Source organism: Mya arenaria, chromosome 5 (assembly GCF_026914265.1).
Source record: "Mya arenaria isolate MELC-2E11 chromosome 5, ASM2691426v1".
NCBI classification, from domain to species: domain Eukaryota; kingdom Metazoa; phylum Mollusca; class Bivalvia; order Myida; family Myidae; genus Mya; species Mya arenaria.
Genome location: NC_069126.1, coordinates 11,662,711 through 11,682,763, shown reverse-complemented (window position 1 = coordinate 11,682,763; position 20,053 = coordinate 11,662,711). Strand labels below are relative to the sequence as shown.

The following is a 20,053-nucleotide window of genomic DNA, read 5'->3' as shown; positions in this document are numbered from 1 at the left end:
TTGACCAGGAGTTAAAGCATTAAAGCTGATGATAAATTAAACGCTTTGGTCAGCGGTCAGTGACGTCTCCTTTTAGAATAATTAATATTAATCCTAAATACCCTTCTTATACAAAAAGATGCGCAAATTTGTATATTTTCGGTTTCAGATATCGCATTATCAATCTGGAAGCTGAAAAGATATATATAGTAGATCTTCAGATGTCGCTGTGCATCCAGTCAGATCCTTGTGAAGAGGTTGTAGACATTTTAAAAGAAGCAAAATTTCCAAAACCCGGCTGTGATTGGTCAGGAGATCTACCAAGTATGTTTGTTTTTTAAATTGAATTAAAAAACGTTATTAATTGTTCGATGATATAATATAGCGAGTTATTAAAATACTAGGTAATGTTAATATGTAATAACAGTGAGGTCTTACTTAGACTTCACTGACCGAGGTTTTCATCAATGACGACCTTTTAACAGTATTGTAATGTATGTTGTCTGGAAGCGCTGTATATATTGTAGGTTTAAATACTGATTAAAAAATCACTGCAGCATCATTTCCAAAGCATCTCGTAGTTTTAATAAGGTTAAACGATCTGTATAATATTATTAGATATTCTTATAAATGTTAAAATGGACAATAGTTAAAAATTGCTATACATACGTATTTAGAAAGTCTTGAAAAATGTTTAGAACATTTGAACGTTTCACAATAACAATGACTTATATAAGTATGATAACAATGTATATATAATAAAAATGGTGCGAACATGTCTAAATGTGATACAATTTCAGGGACTTTGATAACGTCTTGATTGATTTTTTTTATGAAAGTATATATTCTTGTTTCGATAAAACGATGATTTAGGATTTACAGTATATTCAGTGTTTCGTCTGTTTCAGGTTTCAGTCTGGACGATATTGGTATTGATTTGAGCTTAAACAGTCTTCCAAGTTATACAGTTGATATACTTCTACAAAAGCTAGGCATTTTGGAATATATCAACAGAAAACATTCGTGTACACTTTCTTCAACAAAATACTACCCAGACATTAATGGCTGGAAAAATGGTTAGTAACGACTGTTTAATGTTATAGAATAATTAGTTTTCATAATGGTGTTTTGTCTATTTTCATGAAGTTATGTGTTCGCTTTCTTGTTGCTTTTTTGTCTCTCGTTTAATTTTGGTTTTGCACTGTTGTAATTTTAAAGATATGCTTTTGGCCAAATGCTAGACTTGTCTGCTCATTTGTTTTATGATAACATGTCAAGAACAAAGCTTAATATCCTTTAAACTTTTATTGCAGAAATTGACAAAGACATTGATTTGGCTCAACTACCAAATAACTTAAAATGCAACATTCATGGAACTGGCACTGTTATCGACTGCTGCCTGTCGGTACCGTTTATGCGACAAACATTTGAAGCATCCATTGACCTAAATGCGTGTGACTTTACTATTACTTTGCTCTTTGAGAAATATCAACTTGTTATTTCGTTATTAGACTTTGAATGGGGTATACCACAAAAGCTTAATCTTAAAGGAGTATTTCACATACAGTATGTAGTATTTATTTTTAACATTCGATTAACACATTGAATTAATTATAAATATAATTTACATCGCATAATCACTTACATTAAAGAGGAACTAAAAACCTAGTAAATAGTTACTCAAGCTAGAAACATAATTATTTCCAATGTTTAAACAAGCGAAAAGGTACACAGCACCGATGAATTAGTTCGTCAACGATATACATCGTTTATTACCTTTAGTGAATAAGCTGATAACATCTCGACTCATATCTAATAATCAGAAACCAACTGCATTACACGTGTTGAAAGGCTTCTAAAACATTTATTATTTGGTAATTGAATACAAATGTTAATTAGAGGTGGACAACAGTGTCATTAACAATTCTAAATTAAGATGAACGGATTTATTATTCATAAGAAATAGGTAGATGATAGGAAGTAAGATCTTAATGTTAACAATTGGCAGAGTGAGCGAATCTGACTTTTGAATACAATCTCATTGGCAGACATATTGTCAACGTAAAATTTGACGCAGGGAGTGTGTATCGGATGAGTGACAGTAGGCCGCCCTTAAAACACCAGCAAAAGTATAAACTATTCATGATTAATATATATGCAAAAAGCTACAGAAACATGCTCAGTAGCAAAAAGTTTAAACATAAACCCGGTTTAGTGGCAATGGGCAAACGCCAAAGACATAGAACACAAATTTACAAACAAGAAACATAGAACAGCACAAAACTCTACAAACAGCACAGTTCATAAATAATATATATATATATATATATATATATATATATATATATATATATATATATATATATATATATATATATATATATATATATATATATAATTGATATGTTTATAAAGAATTGTTAGGTACCGCCTTGGAACGGTCAGTAAAATGTAAATTTACTGGGGGTTTAAACCAGTTTATGTGCACAAACCTCACTCTTATCCCAACAATTCTTAATAAAGACAAAACGCAAAAGATAAATCTTTTCAAAGTATGCATTAACTTGAGGAAACTTATCAATAAAACAAATAATAATAAAAAACGAAAAGGTAAACCCCAAGTACTTCAATGATTAGAGATCCTAACTCCATCTGCAGACGGAGGGAAACAATTCAGAGCACCTAATGCAAATACTTTTCAAAGATACGATGCAGTCATCGTTAGAAACCAAAAACATCACACACAGTCTGCCTTATAAAATAAAAGGTTTAAAACTGTGTGATCATAGAGTTTCATAATAAAAAGCATCATTGTACTAAAATTGGGAACAAATAAAGAAAAATATTATTAAAAATAAAAGCGACTATTATATGCTATTATCTCCTCCCAAATGATTTGAAAACGTAAAATATTTGAAGAAATTTAAGTCACAATATACTTAAAAGTACTATTAAGCCTAGTTTTTAGTGATTGTCCATATGCAATGTCAATGGCTGAACCTGTAGGTTGTATTTTTATTATTCTTTAATGATTGTTGCCCTTATTATTTTTTATTTTATGTTGATTCAGGTATACAGTAGACCACTTGCCGTCAAGCAAACAATTCAGACTGTCAGCGAGAGTGAAACTATGTCTTGAAAGCAGTGGATGCATAATTGACCAAATATTAGCAGACAATATTCTGTTGCCGATACCATTCTGCAGTTATGTCGGATCCTTTAACTTTCCAAGCAAGTGTTATTTTTCTAAATTCATGTTTTTACTCAATCGAAATAACAAAATACATATTGCACAAACAAGAACATGGAAATGTAAACAATATTTTGTATATTTATAATGCCACATTCGACTGAATATGTTTACAACTCTTGTTTTATTGAAATTCTAGATTTTTCCGTCTCGGATTGGTTGAATAAAAACGTTGATGGCGCAATAGACAAAGTTGAAGGCGTGTTCAGGGATAAATTACTGAATGACTTAGGACTTACGAAGTATTTGATGGTTAACGAGTGTTCTGTTAACAGAGCAAATGCTGCTGAAACCGGTTGGACACAGAGTACGTGTCAATCATTTAATAATTCTTACAATGCTTTGAATAATTTTTATCATTTTGTATATCTAGTCTCGGATAATGGTCAGGAAATTTCACAACACTGTTTCGCATGTTATTGTTTTGTTTTATTGTGTTTCGCCAGTTGTATGTTATTTTTATATTAAAAAGAAAACATAGCCCTTTAAAAATGTTTACAAATTTACAACTACAAATAAAATAAATCATATTATCTATTTCGGACAGTGTCAGGTGCGAAGTCATAAATACCTTTCCTTTAATTGATAGAAAATACTCAAGAAAGAGAATAAAAAACATTGTTTCAAGAATTTAAAGCACACTATTATCATTTGTAATTTCTTTTTTTAATTCCACCAGATTGTGCTGCTGATACGACTTTACCGTCGCTGCCAAAAATTATGACCTGCGTACTTGGAGAAAATTGCCTGACTATTTCATGTTGTGTCTTAGTGCCAATAATTCAAAAGACCTTTACACTGAAATTTGAACTTAATACTTGCGAATTTGATTTGTACACATCTATTGAAAATCTTAACAACGTCAACTCGCTTATAGCTTATCCATTTGGTATGTATTACACAAAATTATGGTTTGTAAAAACTGCTATTACAGAAATGGTGTTCAGAACATTGTATACAGTTCTGAAAATCGTAGAACGGAGTGTGTTTTAATCGTTCAACAAGTTGCTTTGTCGAGTACTTTTACCTCTCAAACAGGCAAAACTGAGTAAACAATTTCTTAGTTAAATAAAAACGCAATCAAGGTAAAACGTATAAATTTATTCCATTCATATGTCTTCAGGTGAAACAATTGAAACAGACTTAAAGGGCGTAATTCGATTAAAGTAAGTTTAATTTTTTCATAGAAAAATACTGAATTTTAAAATTACATTTTAGTTAAATGTTTATTTATACTACAACTATTGTGAATAAAACTATATTAACTTAGCCATTAGACTTTCTAGATGCGCGAGAGTGTGGTATTGTGTTGTTGGTAAATTGGAGAAAACCCAATTGTCCGGCTTTGTGATAACCAACCAAACGCACAGGTTACCAGGCTGGGAATCTAGCCCTGTTTCTTTTGGTAACCTGCCCTTCGGAAGGATTTCATTTTGCTGATGTAGTCGACTTGTCAGCTAAATAAGATTTACGTACTGTCAAATACGACATTTGTGTAGAAAAGCAATCACGTGTATAAGAACATCTTGCCAATTTCTGTACGCAAATTGAATTTTATTGTTATTTCTATTTATCCTGCTTTATATTTAGGTACAATGTAATCGACGACAGCGAAAACTCAGTATTTCGGCTCACCTTCGATGTTTTAGTGTGCTTGGAAGCCAATTCTCCATGCCTTGTTAATCTTAACCTCCTTAACGAATTCCCAGTTCCAAAGCCATTTTGCAACCTAGAGCAAGGATTCAAACTCCCAGGTAATAATGTCGAATATTCAGATGAAACATATCGATATTGTATATATATATATATATATATATATATATATATATATATATATATATATATATATATATATATATATATATATATATATATTGAAATTCGTCTGGTTCTCTTTTATAGAAAAACCATGAATTTACAATGTTGTTTTACAGACTTTTCGATAGATAAATGGTTGGAAAACCAGGGGCTGTCACATCAATTTAATTTAACTGCTATCGACATTTCAAACCTGATTGAAACCCTTGGAATTGCCAAATATTTGAAAGGCAAACCTTGCAGTCACAATACAATACCGTTTAACAAACACGGCTGGACTACAGGTGAAGTATTATTTTTCTTATCAAAACCAGTATTGAACAAACTTCTGGATGGAAAATCAATAACTTGGTGTGTACCAATATCGAAAGGTATTCGACCACTAATCAGCTTCATGCAACGTTTGCCAGTGTATAACACTGATACGCGGAACCCGTTTAACGTCCATCCTGTAAGCGATAAGTATTTTGTTTAATGTTAAGGCGAGGCATCAAACCTACGACCCCAGGGTTGACAGTCAAGTGTCTTACCTACAAACAATATGAATATTTTACTTTCGTACTTTGAATTTAAAAACATGATTTTTATAAATTTGTAACGCTTTTTTTTTTTCGTTATTTTGTATATCACTGGTCTTTCTGGTTTTTTTTCATCCTCAAAGCAATTAGACCGATAAAAAACGCTTTAAATATTAAAAAAATATCAATCAATATCTAATATTGACAAAATGTTTACATGTAATCTAATAAAGAGGTCATAATCCATGGCCGATACAACGGATAACATTTATCTTGAACGAACATTGATTGATTGTTGACGTTATGTTTTCCCCTAGCCTGTGTTGTTCGACAATGTTAAGTGCTGGATGACCGAATATTGATTGGCTCATGTGGGCTCAGACTTACTTAGACTATTACCGACGTCTGTTTCATAAGCAAACTCATTGCAATGCTTTTGTTTTGTGTATGACGTTAATATTATATTTTATAATGTTATATCAATCACTTTCACGCTGTAACCAATTACTATTTGTGAACATTAATTAGCAAACATACCCAGTGATTGTTTTTAATGCAATAATGACATGACAGAAAACAGCTTTTTTTCTCTTGAAAATGTCGTATAAGGACTGGCATTTCCATAGAAGAGATCATGGCCATGTTTGCAAATTCGTATATCATGCTTCGTTTAAACAGAAGATGTTCTAGAGTTAAATGTTACCCCTAATGATTTACAAAACTACATATCATAATTCAGCTCATAGTTTAGTTTTTTTAACAATAATGATTATAATGACACAGGATTTACTTTCCAATTTTCTCGCTTAACAGCTAAATGCGTATGCATACTCATACCCAATACCTATGCGATCATAGTGTGCTTAGGTGTATATCATTGTTTTTTGGAAACAAAAACAATGATATTCTTTTTTTTCTTTTTGAAGTATTTCAGATAAGACATATCAGAAATTAACACCATAAGTATATGTGTATACACCCATTCTATATACTAGTAGTTGACATTCAGAGTTTACGGAAAATAATGATGTATATTTCAGATTGTCCTCTGCAAATTGTCCTTCCAAATCTACATAACACTATTCAGTGTCATCTCCAGCATACTTGTACTGGCATCGAGTGCTGCATCTACGTAGATATTTTAGATCGCTATGTTAGTGTCTTTCTACAGGTTGATACCTGTAATATGAGACTGATTGCTGGTGTTGAGAACCTCATGATAAACGAGTCACTGCTTGAGTTCAACTACGGTAAGCTTAAATGTTTGAAATGCTCATGTCTTTGTTGCTACGTTATGTATCTTTCTCTCGGTTAGTGTGTTTTTTTATCTAGATCCGTGTTCCTTTCAACAAAATATTTATAAAATTGAAGTCTATTGAGTTGATGTCCTTTACTTTCTATAGTTTTATTGATATAGACATTGTGTTGTACAGACGCTTGTCGCAGAATTTATTGTACTTTCTTATATTGATCATCTCAAGTCACTCGTCAATATATAGATGATTGTAGATGAGAACTTATATTTTGTTTGGTTCTTGCAGGTTCTGAAAAGCATATTCATCTTATGGGAGTATTCCGGATGAGGTAAGGCCTTATGTAGTAGAGTATTTACTACTTTTCTTTGTATCTCTTTTCATTATGAACACAACGCATACAGGTCATATGATGAGTATTTGTCGGGAGATATATGCAACTCGATATATGACATGTTACGGTACACATTTATATGTGCATTGATCAATTGTTCATTTAATTTTAACTCGTCGAAACTATTAGTTTCTTTAGAATTTTGCGATAAGTACATGCCATTGTGTGCAATTTTCGTGGTTCCTCTGTCATGTTTATTTGACGGTTCTCTCAACGAAAGCAGATAACTGGATAATTCAGAAGCCATAATTGTATTCAAATGTTTAACTATAATTTAATTTGTAAATCGTTTAACTGATCCAGTGTACAAATTTCCCACGCAAACAAAACTCAAAATTTAAAATCTTTTGCAGCTTAAAAGTACTAGATTTGGCACAAACAAGAGAGCTTGGTATTTGGCTTCATTTTGGTGTATGCCTTAATGAAAAGACTTGTGATATCAATACTGTTATCTTTGAAAACAAAACTATACCTAAACCACTCTGCAAATGGGACAGCACCTTTTTGATGCCAGGTAATATACATTTATGCAAATTTATAAGCTACATTAATCTACGTTGCATTTGTTTTTACTGTCATACTTAGCAGAAGACCTAGCACTTTTATTTCAAAATAGTAAATTTGAATCATAAATGATCTTTTTCATTATTTCAGATTTTTCTTTAGAAAAATGGCTTAGTACACATGACATTAAAGATGTTACAACAATTGGCCAAAACATCATAGAAAATCTTCAAAAAGACCTTGGAATCTCTCATTTTCTGTCAGAATCTGTTTGCGAAAGTTTTACGCACCAAATTCTTCCTGAACAAAATGGCTGGAGTTCAGGTATAATGATAAAATAACTCATCAGTCATATTGAAAAACACGCAGGGTACTTACCGATATGTTAATACTGAATTGCGAAACCTCATGCTTTTTGTTCATAAGTATTAATATTATCCTAAAGTTGCTGTTGTTCTTATTTATTTGAAAATATTTAGATTAAGCTGAAAAACGTGTCTGAAAGTATAAATAAAGGTTTCGGATGTTTCAACAATCATAACACAATAGATTCTTTCTTGGATTATAAAAATGTTTCCGTTTTTGCTGAAGAATGTCCGGAAATAAAGAATTTATCAAATCTGCCGGAAGTGTTTGCATGTTTTATCAACAAAGATTGTTCAACGATTAGATGTTGCTTAGAAGTTGGATTATTAAAACGAAAGGTCGAAATGATGGTCAAAATTGATTTCTGCAATTTTCGCATAGAAGCGGAAATAGACCAGCTGAAAGTCTCAAAAGCCTTCATTGACTACACATTTGGTAAACGTTGTGTTAACTAATAATTTGTAGGGGGACTTAATAATTTTAATAATCCTCTAAATGTTCATGTTTCTAATTTCAAAAATACAAAAAAACTAGTTTCGTAAAAAATGAAGATATAAATCATAACCGGGTTAATGAAATAATGTGTCCTCAAATGTTGTAAACGCTTCCATATTTCGGATAAATGTCAAACGGCCCGGAAAGTTCTTGCATCGAAAATAAGGTGAACCACTTTTCGCATTTAGAATGTACCATTGTAGGTATAATACAGCGTTTCGATATTTTAAGCAATTTCTAAGATAGCAATAACATTTATTTTTAATAATGCAAATTATCGATGACCTCGCAATACATAAAAACCTTTCATTTTAAGGAGAGGAACTACATCTGTACATGTTTGGAGTGTTCAGATTGACGTATGTACTTTTTACACTTAAAACAAGTAATCGTAATTGAACACTGTATTGTATCAGGAAAAAAAACAAGATGGCAAGAAAATCGTTAAAACATCTAATCCTTATTTCATACATATTTTACAGTTTCAAATTTTTTGACACAAGCAAAACGGAGTATAAAGCAAGCCTGGCAATCCAGGTATGTTTTGATGCAAATAGAGCTTGCTTGATTGATGCGCAAATACTATCAAATGTGACAATCCCGAAACTACACTGCTTGTCTGGAACATCGTTCTTCAAACCGGGTAAAACACTGCTTTTGGTATCGATTGTCGGAAATAGCTTAGTGTTTGTATTATAAAACAGCTTAAATCACCCTTTACTTGAAATAGTCTCAATGTCCGTAATGCGTATGTGTATCTCAAAAAATGAAGTATAAACAGCAACTGACTGAAAAAGAAGTTCATTTATAGAGTCATATACATGAAATTGGCAGGAAGTATGCAGAAATGTAGATCAATGTAACATCAATTATAATTGAGGTTTATTAATGCAGTAAATGAAAAATACCGAATCCTTTATTTCATTTCAGGCATTTTAATAAATGATTTCCTAAACGACATTGGTGTTGAATACGAAGATATTCTAAGCGAAACACAGACGAATCTAGTGTATGGCCTATATAACATTGAGATGTATATCAAAGATGATATGTGCACACCAACTTCGATTAAAGAAAAAGAAGGTATTCTTATAATTTAATTAATGTTGAGCTAGATACCCTTCATGATTTTTGAATGAGTGTTTTAAATCCGTGTAAACATAATTTATAATTTAGACTATATAATGTGGTCGTCCAGATAGACTATCCGATAGTTTGTGCTTATTAGATCTGTATGATACCATTATGCAGTATATATTAAATTCGTTTTAAGTAGAAGAAATATTTTATTTAAGAAAAAAACACTGTAATTTAAAACAAATGTCCGTTAATCGCTTGATAAAACCTCCTCGAATATAGCCCGCTTAACACGGCATTACCTGTTTGTACAACAAAACAGATAGCAATGACATACATGTATTAGTTATTGAATTGAATCAAAATATACAGTATTTGCTTTTGACGAGTGCATTAGTTAGAAGCACATGGTAATGTAAACCTACTGTAGATAAAATCAAAAATAAAACAATGAGCAACGTTATTAATCATAGCAAGTAGTGCGAGATTATGTACTGTGAAAGTATTTTACAAAAGTCGAAATCGTATTGTTCATTTAAAATGTGTTCTTTGTTGCAAGGATGCGTTTCAAGCCGAGAAGTACAAGGCCTTTCTGCGGGCATTGCATGTGTGTACATGGAAGATTGCTTATCAACAGTGTGTTGTGTTCAAGTACCAGTCATTAACAAAAACTTTGAAGTTTCGTTAGAAATAAACGTTTGCGAAAACTACATGTGGTTGTCTGTTGAAAATTTCAATACATCGATCCTTCTGTATTCAACACAGTTTGGATCTTGGAAAGTATTTCAATTTCAAGGAATGACACGTTTAAGGTAATTATCAAGTAGTTTACGAGTATGTATATATATATATATATATATATATATATATATATATATCTACTTATATGTATGTATATAAACGCTATTTTATTATGTACCTGTATATTACATATATATTAATTCTAACAATTAACTGTTTGCAGGTACAGACTGTTTGATTTGTATACCGATGATAAGATGGTTATAGACTTAAAGGTTCAAGTTTGTTTGTCGGATGGTACGAATTGCGACCTAGATATAACCGTTTTGGACTCCTTTGAATTTACCAAGCCATTATGTGGTGAAAACAATGGATTTCAATTACCAGGTATTGTTTTCATCATTCAGAACATAAAGGTTGATTTAATACATATACTTTCACACGGGATTGATTGCTAAAGTTAAAACAGTCATAACACGATCGTGCATACCATATCAAATGAGCTGTTATTCTTGGACATCAAATATTATTCAAAGTATCATTTCTTAGTCAAAAATTGGACTGTCGTTTGAAATAATAATAGTTGGTGCTTGTTTTAATTGCGCAGATTTCTCTTTGACATCATGGCTACAGCAAGTCAATATCAGTGATGATAATGCTTTACATACTAGCCATCTGCAAATGTTATACAGAGCTCTTGGAATTGACAAGTATCTCAAGAGATCGCCCTGTGTCGTCAATGACCCCATCAAAACAAAAAGTAAGTGTTTAAATTAGGCTTATTTAATTATAAAGTGAACTATTTTTTCGCGGTGTGGTTCGAAGGAGAACAATAACGGTTATTAAGACATATATTGTGATGCGTGTGAAGTTCATTTAAGTTGTTTTGTGACGATGTGTGTCTTTCGTTAAGAGTATTTTATGTCTTAAACTCTTACACGTTAACATATTTTTCGATAAACAAAGAAAAGTTTTGGTTGTGTTATTAAATTTTCAAGTTTAGTTTTTTAGCTTTGAGTTGATGTGTTATGAAACAGGATTTAAACTAATGTATTTTATGTTAAGTAATATATTTCATTTTTTTATAGGTTTTTTGACAATGTCGAAGATTCACAAGTCATCTGTAACGTTTTGCCTATATGTTGAGCAGCTTGGTAGAACATTATTAACGGAAATAGAGATAGATCATTGCAGATTGAATTTTAAAGTCAACATAGAGAATTATCAGAAACAGTTTACATTTTCCCATTTTGATTTTGGAACAAAACAACACCTGGACCTGTTTGGTGTTTTTCAAATTCAGTACGATAATAAATCTCACTATGTTTATATTAAAGTTTCACAGTATTTTAATGTATAAAATGAGTGAAGTTTTATAAAGCGTTTATGTCCTCCAACTCATAATTGGCGTCGTAAACACATATACATGTGAATATACTTTAAACCAATTATTCCAACCTTGGTGGTGCTCAAAGAATCTTGTTATTGCAAGAGTGTTGGACAATGTATAACTTCGAAAGCTTTAATGAATAAAAAGTATGTTCGTTTCTCAGCTAAAACATGTCTTAACTTTTAAGAAAGTTGCTGGTAACAACAACGTTAAAAATGCACTGATGTACAATCGGAAGGTAACTTTAACTATATATTAGCATGTTGAGCATTGGCCATTGCAAAATAAGCATACATATTGTTTTCCTTTATTTAAACAGGTATGCACTGACAGATTTGAAAGGTTTAAATGCTTTCTCCTTGAGTCTCGATTACCGAGTATGTTTTGAAGCTCACAATTGTCAGAAATTCAATACAATAGTCAGTGATTATCGTTTGCAAAAACCAAATTGCTTACCAGACGAAAGTTTAAACGGTAAATTTACTTTTTTTTTTGTTTCAAAGTAAATACCTGAACATGTATGAATACCTGTGTCAGACTTTTAAACTTGTAATGTATAAATAACTGTTCGTATGTATTTCATTATAAATGTTACTTTTAGATATAACAATTCGGGATATTTTATCTGCAATTGATTACAAAGACAACAATATACTCAGTTCTCGTCAAGAGGATATTTTTCTTCACATGACAAATTTGGCGCACTTCATGACAAAGACTCCTTGTTATGTCGAAGAGTACAACAAGTTTAATGGAGGATGGACAAACGGTATGATGCTAAAAACAATAGCTAATATTGTTTGATACATGCAGATTCTACAACTAAATGTTAAAGCATGTTCAATCAATGTGTACAGTGATTGCATGTACATGGGATGAACGCGATAATCCCAAAATTTATTAACAATTATATTGAAAACTCTCTGTAGCATTTTGTGGCATAATATGTCATGTGTTTAGTGTATGTCACGTCTCACAAAATGTGCCTTAAGCAGATGCAACGATGATTTTTACCTACTGAGATTGTCCCTGCAATTCCCATTGTATTATAAATATTTATAAAATTTTAACTTATTAAATTAATACGTAGAGGAAACACAACGCATCATAAAGTGGTTGATGTTGTTTGCATGAATGTAGAGATTTTCTTTAATATTGAATTCATCTATATAAGCACTAATAATTGTATCCACGATTAACTTTTATTCGGAAATCAACATTATTTAGATATCTAGGTACTACCATCGAATATGTAGAAATAAAACATATTCAATATTTTAGCATGTTCAACTGCAAGCCAATTTCCAATTCTTCCGGAAGGCAATTCTTGTTTCCTCGATGAATCTTGCAAAAACGTCAAATGTTGTGTCAAAATTCCCTTCCTCAGTAGAAATGTGCAGTTGTCAGCAAGCATAGACACCTGTACGAGTGATATAAGCATAGCAATCGATGATTATCATCGAACATTGTCACTGTCTACCGATAATATTGGAATCAAACACAAATTCAACTTGTTTGAAGTGTTTGAAATTGTGTAAGTATTTACATTATATTTTACTTAAAATATTCGAGTTATTTGCTTAACCAACGGCTACGATTTACACAATATCAGTGGCCTTCACATAAAAAAGCAGCAGACCCGAACAATATTAAAATAACAAACCAGTTTATACTTCTTAGGACGAATGTGAAGTACCTGCCTTCGAATGGCGTTTTTATGGTCGACATGGAATTAAAAGTTTGTCTACAGTCAAACAAATGCTACATACACACCAAACTATTAGATGCAACACGCATTCCTGTTCCATTTTGCAATTACAGTATGGATTTTAACATTAAAGGCAAGTACATTTGTTTAAGCTTAAAATTATTGCTTGAAGCTTATTTGTGGCTGGTGGCCTTAAATCGCGACCGAAAACTTTCCTTGAAACCGGTACACTTTCTATTTTTGTCAACAAAATCATGATAATGCTCTCCTAATTGGAAACCAACCCACGAGCCTACGGGTAAAAAGTGGGATGTATACAGCTCGTTCAACTCACCCCCTATATACTTGGTATAATGTTTTCTGGATTATTAATCATACTGGTTTTTACTTTCAATGTTTTTTATGAGATTTTTTATAATTTTAATATAATTATTTTTATCGTTGTCGTGTTTCAACAAGAGTTGACAATATGTTTAAGATGAATGCTTTTTGTAGCTTATTGAGGCCAGGTGGTACCTATATATTGCCATACCTCTTGCTAACAACATCATGTTTCGTGCGCCATAATCGCTGTTTCTTCAACCATTCAATATGCTGTCTTTAAATTGTTCTTTTTCGTTTTGAGTGGCTAGTCACCTGATGGTCCAAAAATCGGCAAAGACAGTATTTCCTCGAAACAAACCTAGAATTGTCAAAGCGAGTTGGTCGAGGCTGATAAAACATCACTTTACATTGTTTAAATAATAAACGCAACAATTATGTTGCTGTCGCATTTGTGTTTCTCCGCTTAAAATACCGTGTAATGGTTTTCCTGTTTATAACATATATGTTGATCAGTACAGAAAAATATACCGAGGCTTTTAAAACTGACTGTAAGTTACGTGGAAGACAACCCTAGTACATTCCGAATTGAAAAATCCGCAGAGTGCAAAAACGCATGTTTCGTAAGCGATGTGATACATCAGAAAGTAAGATTCAATGCGTTGTACAAAACTATGTCATTTGTATGTGTTTTTTTCCCCTTTTCTTGCAATGGTGTCTAGCCCCTTTAACAACCGTTTTAGGTGTGCTTTTTCATTTCACTTCGACCATCCATGCTTATTTGTTATGTAAATTTTTATTTCTTTAGACTTTTCACTCGACAGTTGGGCGTCCCTTCATGCAATTTCCAGCATATCGAACATGAGTAAATTAGAAATTGACGGCCTCTTTGAAGATCTTGATATTGCACAATTTTACAGTGGATGTTCCTCCAGAATCGCACCGGCCACTGGACGTAAGTCTCATGGACCTGTAAAATAAACACATCTCTAAAGAACAACAACTGTTAAAAAAGCTTCTCATTAAGTTCAAATGATATTGTTACCTATATTAAGACGTACTGCGTTGAAATGAGACCATTCAATTATTAAGTATATGACTATAAGATCCAAACTCATGTTTTGAAACCAAATAATTAAACTACATTTAGAAAAAAAGAAAGGGACTTTACAAGAAACTCCAACGTCAAAATGCGACAAATCTTTATTTATTGAACTTTGAAAAATACTTTCAACAAAGCAATTCAGCCATCCGATATTTATACAGTATAATACATACAGACTTTCATTATAAGCAGAACACCTTTTGACGTTTAAATAAATATTTTCAAAAGACAGTAAAAGCTCATATGAAATGCAATATATTCTTGTCCAATGACATGCAGTCAATGCATATATAAATTATCACAATTTTTTCAGAATGTGAAGCAGATTTGCCGTTATCTTCAACCAATGTGAACTGTTACTTTGAAGAATCGTGCACAAATATAACATGTTGTGTGGATTTACCGTTATTCAAAACTTCTATTCAAATGAATCTTGAAATACGACCATGTCAATTCAAAGCGTTATTCACAGTTGGAAAACTTCGAAGACAGATTGCTCTTGTAAATAGGAATGAATTTGAAGCAGTTGTTGTTTCGTTGGGGGGATTTATGAGAAGCAGGTATACTTATATGCTTACTAGTCTTATATTAATTGGCTTATCAAGCAGATATGTATTTCTAACTTTGGTTTTGATATATTGATTTAAGAATTTGATAATTGCTATCGTATCTTCGTATAAACTATATAGCTAGAATTTCCGCATAAGCAAAGAATAAGCAACTATAATTTAATTGCAGTTGGAGTTTTTAGTTGTCTGCATAATGCAAATGACAATGATTCTATTTCGATCAATTCATTTTTGTTAGAAGACTTGAAAATACATGGAGAAGTCCTGTAACCTAACATTTCACCAAAATCCTGTTAACAGGCAGAATGATGAAGGCCGTGCAATTTGCAAAAAATTAGACAGTATATTAAAAGGAGGCATTATCGTCCCACTCATCTCATTTTTTTGCCCTTTGCCCTGATCTTATTCTCTCGATTTTCAGTTTATATATCCGAGACATGTCACATGAGCAGACATATGTGGTCGATTTGTCGCTGGATGTTTGTACGGACGCAAGTCAGACTGAATTGTGCAGTTTTTCAATTGATATTTTTGACAATTTACTCTTACCAAAAGCACATTGCCATTGGTCAGCCCAAGAATTCAATAAAGGTAATTCATTTCCTCCTTTGCATTCTCATCGAAATTCGAATCTAAACATTGTAAGTATACATAAATTAATGCGGTTACAAGAAGCCATGTAATGCCCAACATTGAGCAATTGAAATTAATAATGTGTGTTAAATATTAATACGACTATGGTGGCGTATACGACGACACACTAAAAATATGATGTTATAGGTAAGGAAGACGTCGACAATCGAGTATTTATATTAAAATAAACGTTATTTGTACGCGTTTAAAACAACGACTTTTGTCGTACAGTGCATTTGTTCAAGTTTTAGAAGTGAACTATTAAAAGACTTCATTATCTAATACCCAGTCACATATAAACATTTGGCCAAGGTATGTTTTGAAAATGATATAAACTTATTAAATATATCATCATTTTTTTACCTTTTATATCTGTTGCAATTTGAGAAAGTGATTGTTATTTTTATTTTTTTTCTGATTTACTTTATAGTTATCTTCGCATTTTTTGTTGCAAATTGGCGACAAAAAAAAAACGATTAAAGATGGCTTGACTTTCAGAGCATTAATCACATTAAATATGTTGAAAGAAAGGTACGCGATATAACTTTTCTCATAAGTAATAAACATAGTCGTTGCAGCTCACATTTACTACTCTCTCGTTAAAGATTTCAATATCAACGCATGGATGACAGAAAGGGGGCTGGAGTTCCAAACATTTACAAATGTTGATACGGAAATGCTGATGGATCGCTTGCAAATGTCGCACATCTTGAGCGCTAAAACATGCCCGATACAAACTCTTAACGGTACTAGTTTCTGAAATATTAATTGGTTTCCGAAATGTCAATAGGATCTAAGGTTAAAAGTAATCTAATCACATTTGCCGTATACAAAATCCGTTCTCTCACAAAATATCACGTTTTTTTAGGTTGTTCGCTACATACTTCAGAAGCTGTACAGTGTTCCTCGTCAGAAACATGCCTAAATGCGGAATGCTGCGTTCATTCAAGCGAAATAAATCAGTCGTTTATGTTTTCATATGACATAGACATTTGTAATTTTCGAGCAACAATACAACTTGAAAACATGCAGCACACTTTCGATTTGTTAAGCTATGACTTTGGTACCTCGCAGAATATTTCCTTGTTTGGAATGTTTTCCTTAAGGTACGTAACGTATTCTTTGTTTCTTAATATAACAGCATTTTAGTTTATAAAATTTAATATGTTAAAAATCAAGAATAATACGGTTAAGTATGTTAACACACCAGATTTAAAACGTAAATGCGGAGCTGCGTTAAGAAATAGACGATAAATTTGATCAGATGTAAAACATTGATTTTTAGCAAATAGAAGTGATTTGCTTGAAATATGTATTAGTTTGTATTTAAAGTCTTCCATGTTTCTTGTTTGTGTGTTTTTTTGTGTTCTATGTCTTTGGCGTTTATCCTCTGCCATTAAACGGGGTTTATGTTTAAAACTTTATGCTACTGAGCTTGTTTCTGTTTTTCACATAAGTATTGCGTATTTTACAGATTTTCCATAGATTTAGACGATGTATCCAATTCAATAAAATTCACTCTTGCTGCAAAATTGTGTTTTGATGCATCAACATGTCGGGGCGACATAGTAATTGCTGATAATACCGTTATTGGTTTGCCAAGTTGTGAAGGATTACTGAAAAATACATACGGAATCCAAGGTAATTCAGTGCTTTTTGGGGAACGTAAACAAGTCCATGAACTTTTTACTGAAAGTATATGGTAAAAACATTTAAATCGAATAACATTTAATAAGATTCATTAAATCTTAATACACACAGTAAGATTATAGGATATATTGTTAAATTTGCTAGACATAAAGTACTCATTCCAGTAGGTGTATAATACACATGTGTTTACATCAATAATTGCGTTTTAATGATTCAAGAACTTCCTATATTTCTATTTCCAGACTTTTCGTTGTCTGGGTGGCTTGAAAAAATGAAGTACAGTATGTCAACCACTCAACCCGATTATCTTTCCAAATACTTACTGGATAAGCTGGGTATTTCATTCTTTCTGAAGGACGAGTACAATTGCCCTCAACATCTCGCATCAGTATGGGACACAGGTTAGGGCAGGATACATAGTTGCAACTGTACATATCTTATCACTGGTTTGTTACAAAATTGCATATGCAAGTTGCTTAATGTTACGTTTAAAAGCATTGATGATTTTATTGCAGGGTCATGCAAGCAGCTAACACACACTCTGTCCATTTTGCCTGACTCTGTCAGCTGCAAACTTACGACTTGTTCTTCAGCATATTGCTGCTATAATTCCTCGGTCGCAAAAATACCAATACAGTTTTATTTTATCATTGACCCGTGTACATTACGATTGAACATTGGTTTAGAGAAACTCACATATAACGTTAGTTTGTTAGACTACAAATACGGAAACGTGGAAGAAATATGGATAGGAGGTGTATTTAGATTGAGGTATGTACATCTAGATAATACAAGATAAGTTTTAGAAATGAACAGATTTGAACAGTAATACAAATAATACAAGACGTAAATAAATTCCATCCTTGTTTTCATAGTAGCACTGTATAGTCGATATAAGGTAATTCGAGTTATATGATACCATTCCATTTCAACTGATCTGACTTCCGTTTTGCTTCAACGAGAATCGATAATCAGCTTAAGCAACTCTATAGTGAGAATTTTATTGCAGGTTCCAAATGTATAAAGTGGTTTCACCAAGGAAATATGTCATCAACATGAAATTTGACGTGTGTTGGGAAACGGATAAATGCGAAAGCATTGTTCTTCTAAACAACAATGAGTTGTCCGTTGAGCCATGTAGTTACACGTCGGGATTTATAACCCCGGGTAAATATTTGCATATATTTTGCTAGCTAATCGAAATATGCAAACTTAACGTATGTTGGATTACATTTTCTCCTTTTTTGTATTTGTAGATTTCTCACTATCATCATGGAAACACGAAAATGGTATAAAACCGGAAAGCATCATTACCGAGAACTTTAAAAACCAGCTGATTAAAACACTTGGTTTGACATACTTTTTGCTAGACAGTCCATGCTCTGAAAAGAAAGAAGACAGCCAACGTAAGTATCTAAAAATTACTGCCTTAGCACAAGCTAATAGTTTTCGCACGAACAATATTTATATATTTATCTCAAACATAATGGTTTAGTCATTTATTAGCTGCTATATTTATTATGATTGGTTTCGACATTCACATGTTTGCCATTTATTTGATACATTATACAATAATATTTAGATTATAACGTATATAATTATATTAAGTACCAAACTATAAAAATATTTATAAAACAACATCATTGTACAAAATTACTTTATCTTGTTTAACAGTTAAGCTACTGGGCTTGAGCCTGTCGACTCTTTCATTATAAAATAGCATGTAATACTTAATTGTGTTTCTGTTTTAAGATTGTCCATTACCCCTTCCATTTGTTGACGAACAACTAGAAAAGACTCAGTGTACATTGCTTAGCCACTGCACTGGTGTGCGATGCTGTGTAACGTCACTCCAAACTGGCCTTTTGTTTGATGTCATGCTAGATGTAGATCCCTGTGAACAGACACTTACAATGCAAATTGAGCGGTATCAGAAACGACTGTCATTAAATGAACTTGAGTTTGGCAAAAACTTACAATTTTGGTTAAATGGTGTAGTGCGTATGAGGTAAACTATGTCTGTTGTTCAGTTTCTAGTGTGTTCCATTAAACAAGTTTTGTGCTAAAGAAATTCACCTGTATCAAATTGATAAATATTTAAACAATTACTATATAAACGTATTGAAAATATGTTATGCTGAAATGTATATAACACAATTAGTTAGTTTGTTTTTATTAATATTTAAAACAATGCTTTATAACCGCTAGCATTTGTATGTTTTTCAGCTTCAATTTACTCGAACTAAGAGGAGACAGAAGTTACGTTATATCACTGAAAATAA

General features: G+C 32.1%; 1 protein-coding gene across 1 annotated transcript in view; it reads left to right on the top strand.

The window, feature by feature from the left end:
* Positions 1-20,053, top strand: part of LOC128235432 (uncharacterized) — a 132,863-nt gene that overhangs the window by 44,890 nt on the left and 67,920 nt on the right. Inside the window, exons 41-56 of the mRNA XM_052950253.1 lie at positions 149-303; positions 888-1,055; positions 3,369-3,536; positions 4,353-4,395; positions 4,820-4,983; positions 5,164-5,331; positions 6,606-6,815; positions 7,107-7,149; positions 10,619-10,692; positions 14,623-14,769; positions 17,128-17,236; positions 17,596-17,762; positions 18,014-18,172; positions 18,287-18,478; positions 19,028-19,177; positions 19,524-19,779. Of these exons, the coding sequence (XP_052806213.1) occupies positions 149-303; positions 888-1,055; positions 3,369-3,536; positions 4,353-4,395; positions 4,820-4,983; positions 5,164-5,331; positions 6,606-6,815; positions 7,107-7,149; positions 10,619-10,692; positions 14,623-14,769; positions 17,128-17,236; positions 17,596-17,762; positions 18,014-18,172; positions 18,287-18,478; positions 19,028-19,177; positions 19,524-19,779 (2,373 nt within the window). The remainder of the gene's footprint in view (positions 1-148; positions 304-887; positions 1,056-3,368; positions 3,537-4,352; positions 4,396-4,819; positions 4,984-5,163; positions 5,332-6,605; positions 6,816-7,106; positions 7,150-10,618; positions 10,693-14,622; positions 14,770-17,127; positions 17,237-17,595; positions 17,763-18,013; positions 18,173-18,286; positions 18,479-19,027; positions 19,178-19,523; positions 19,780-20,053) is intronic.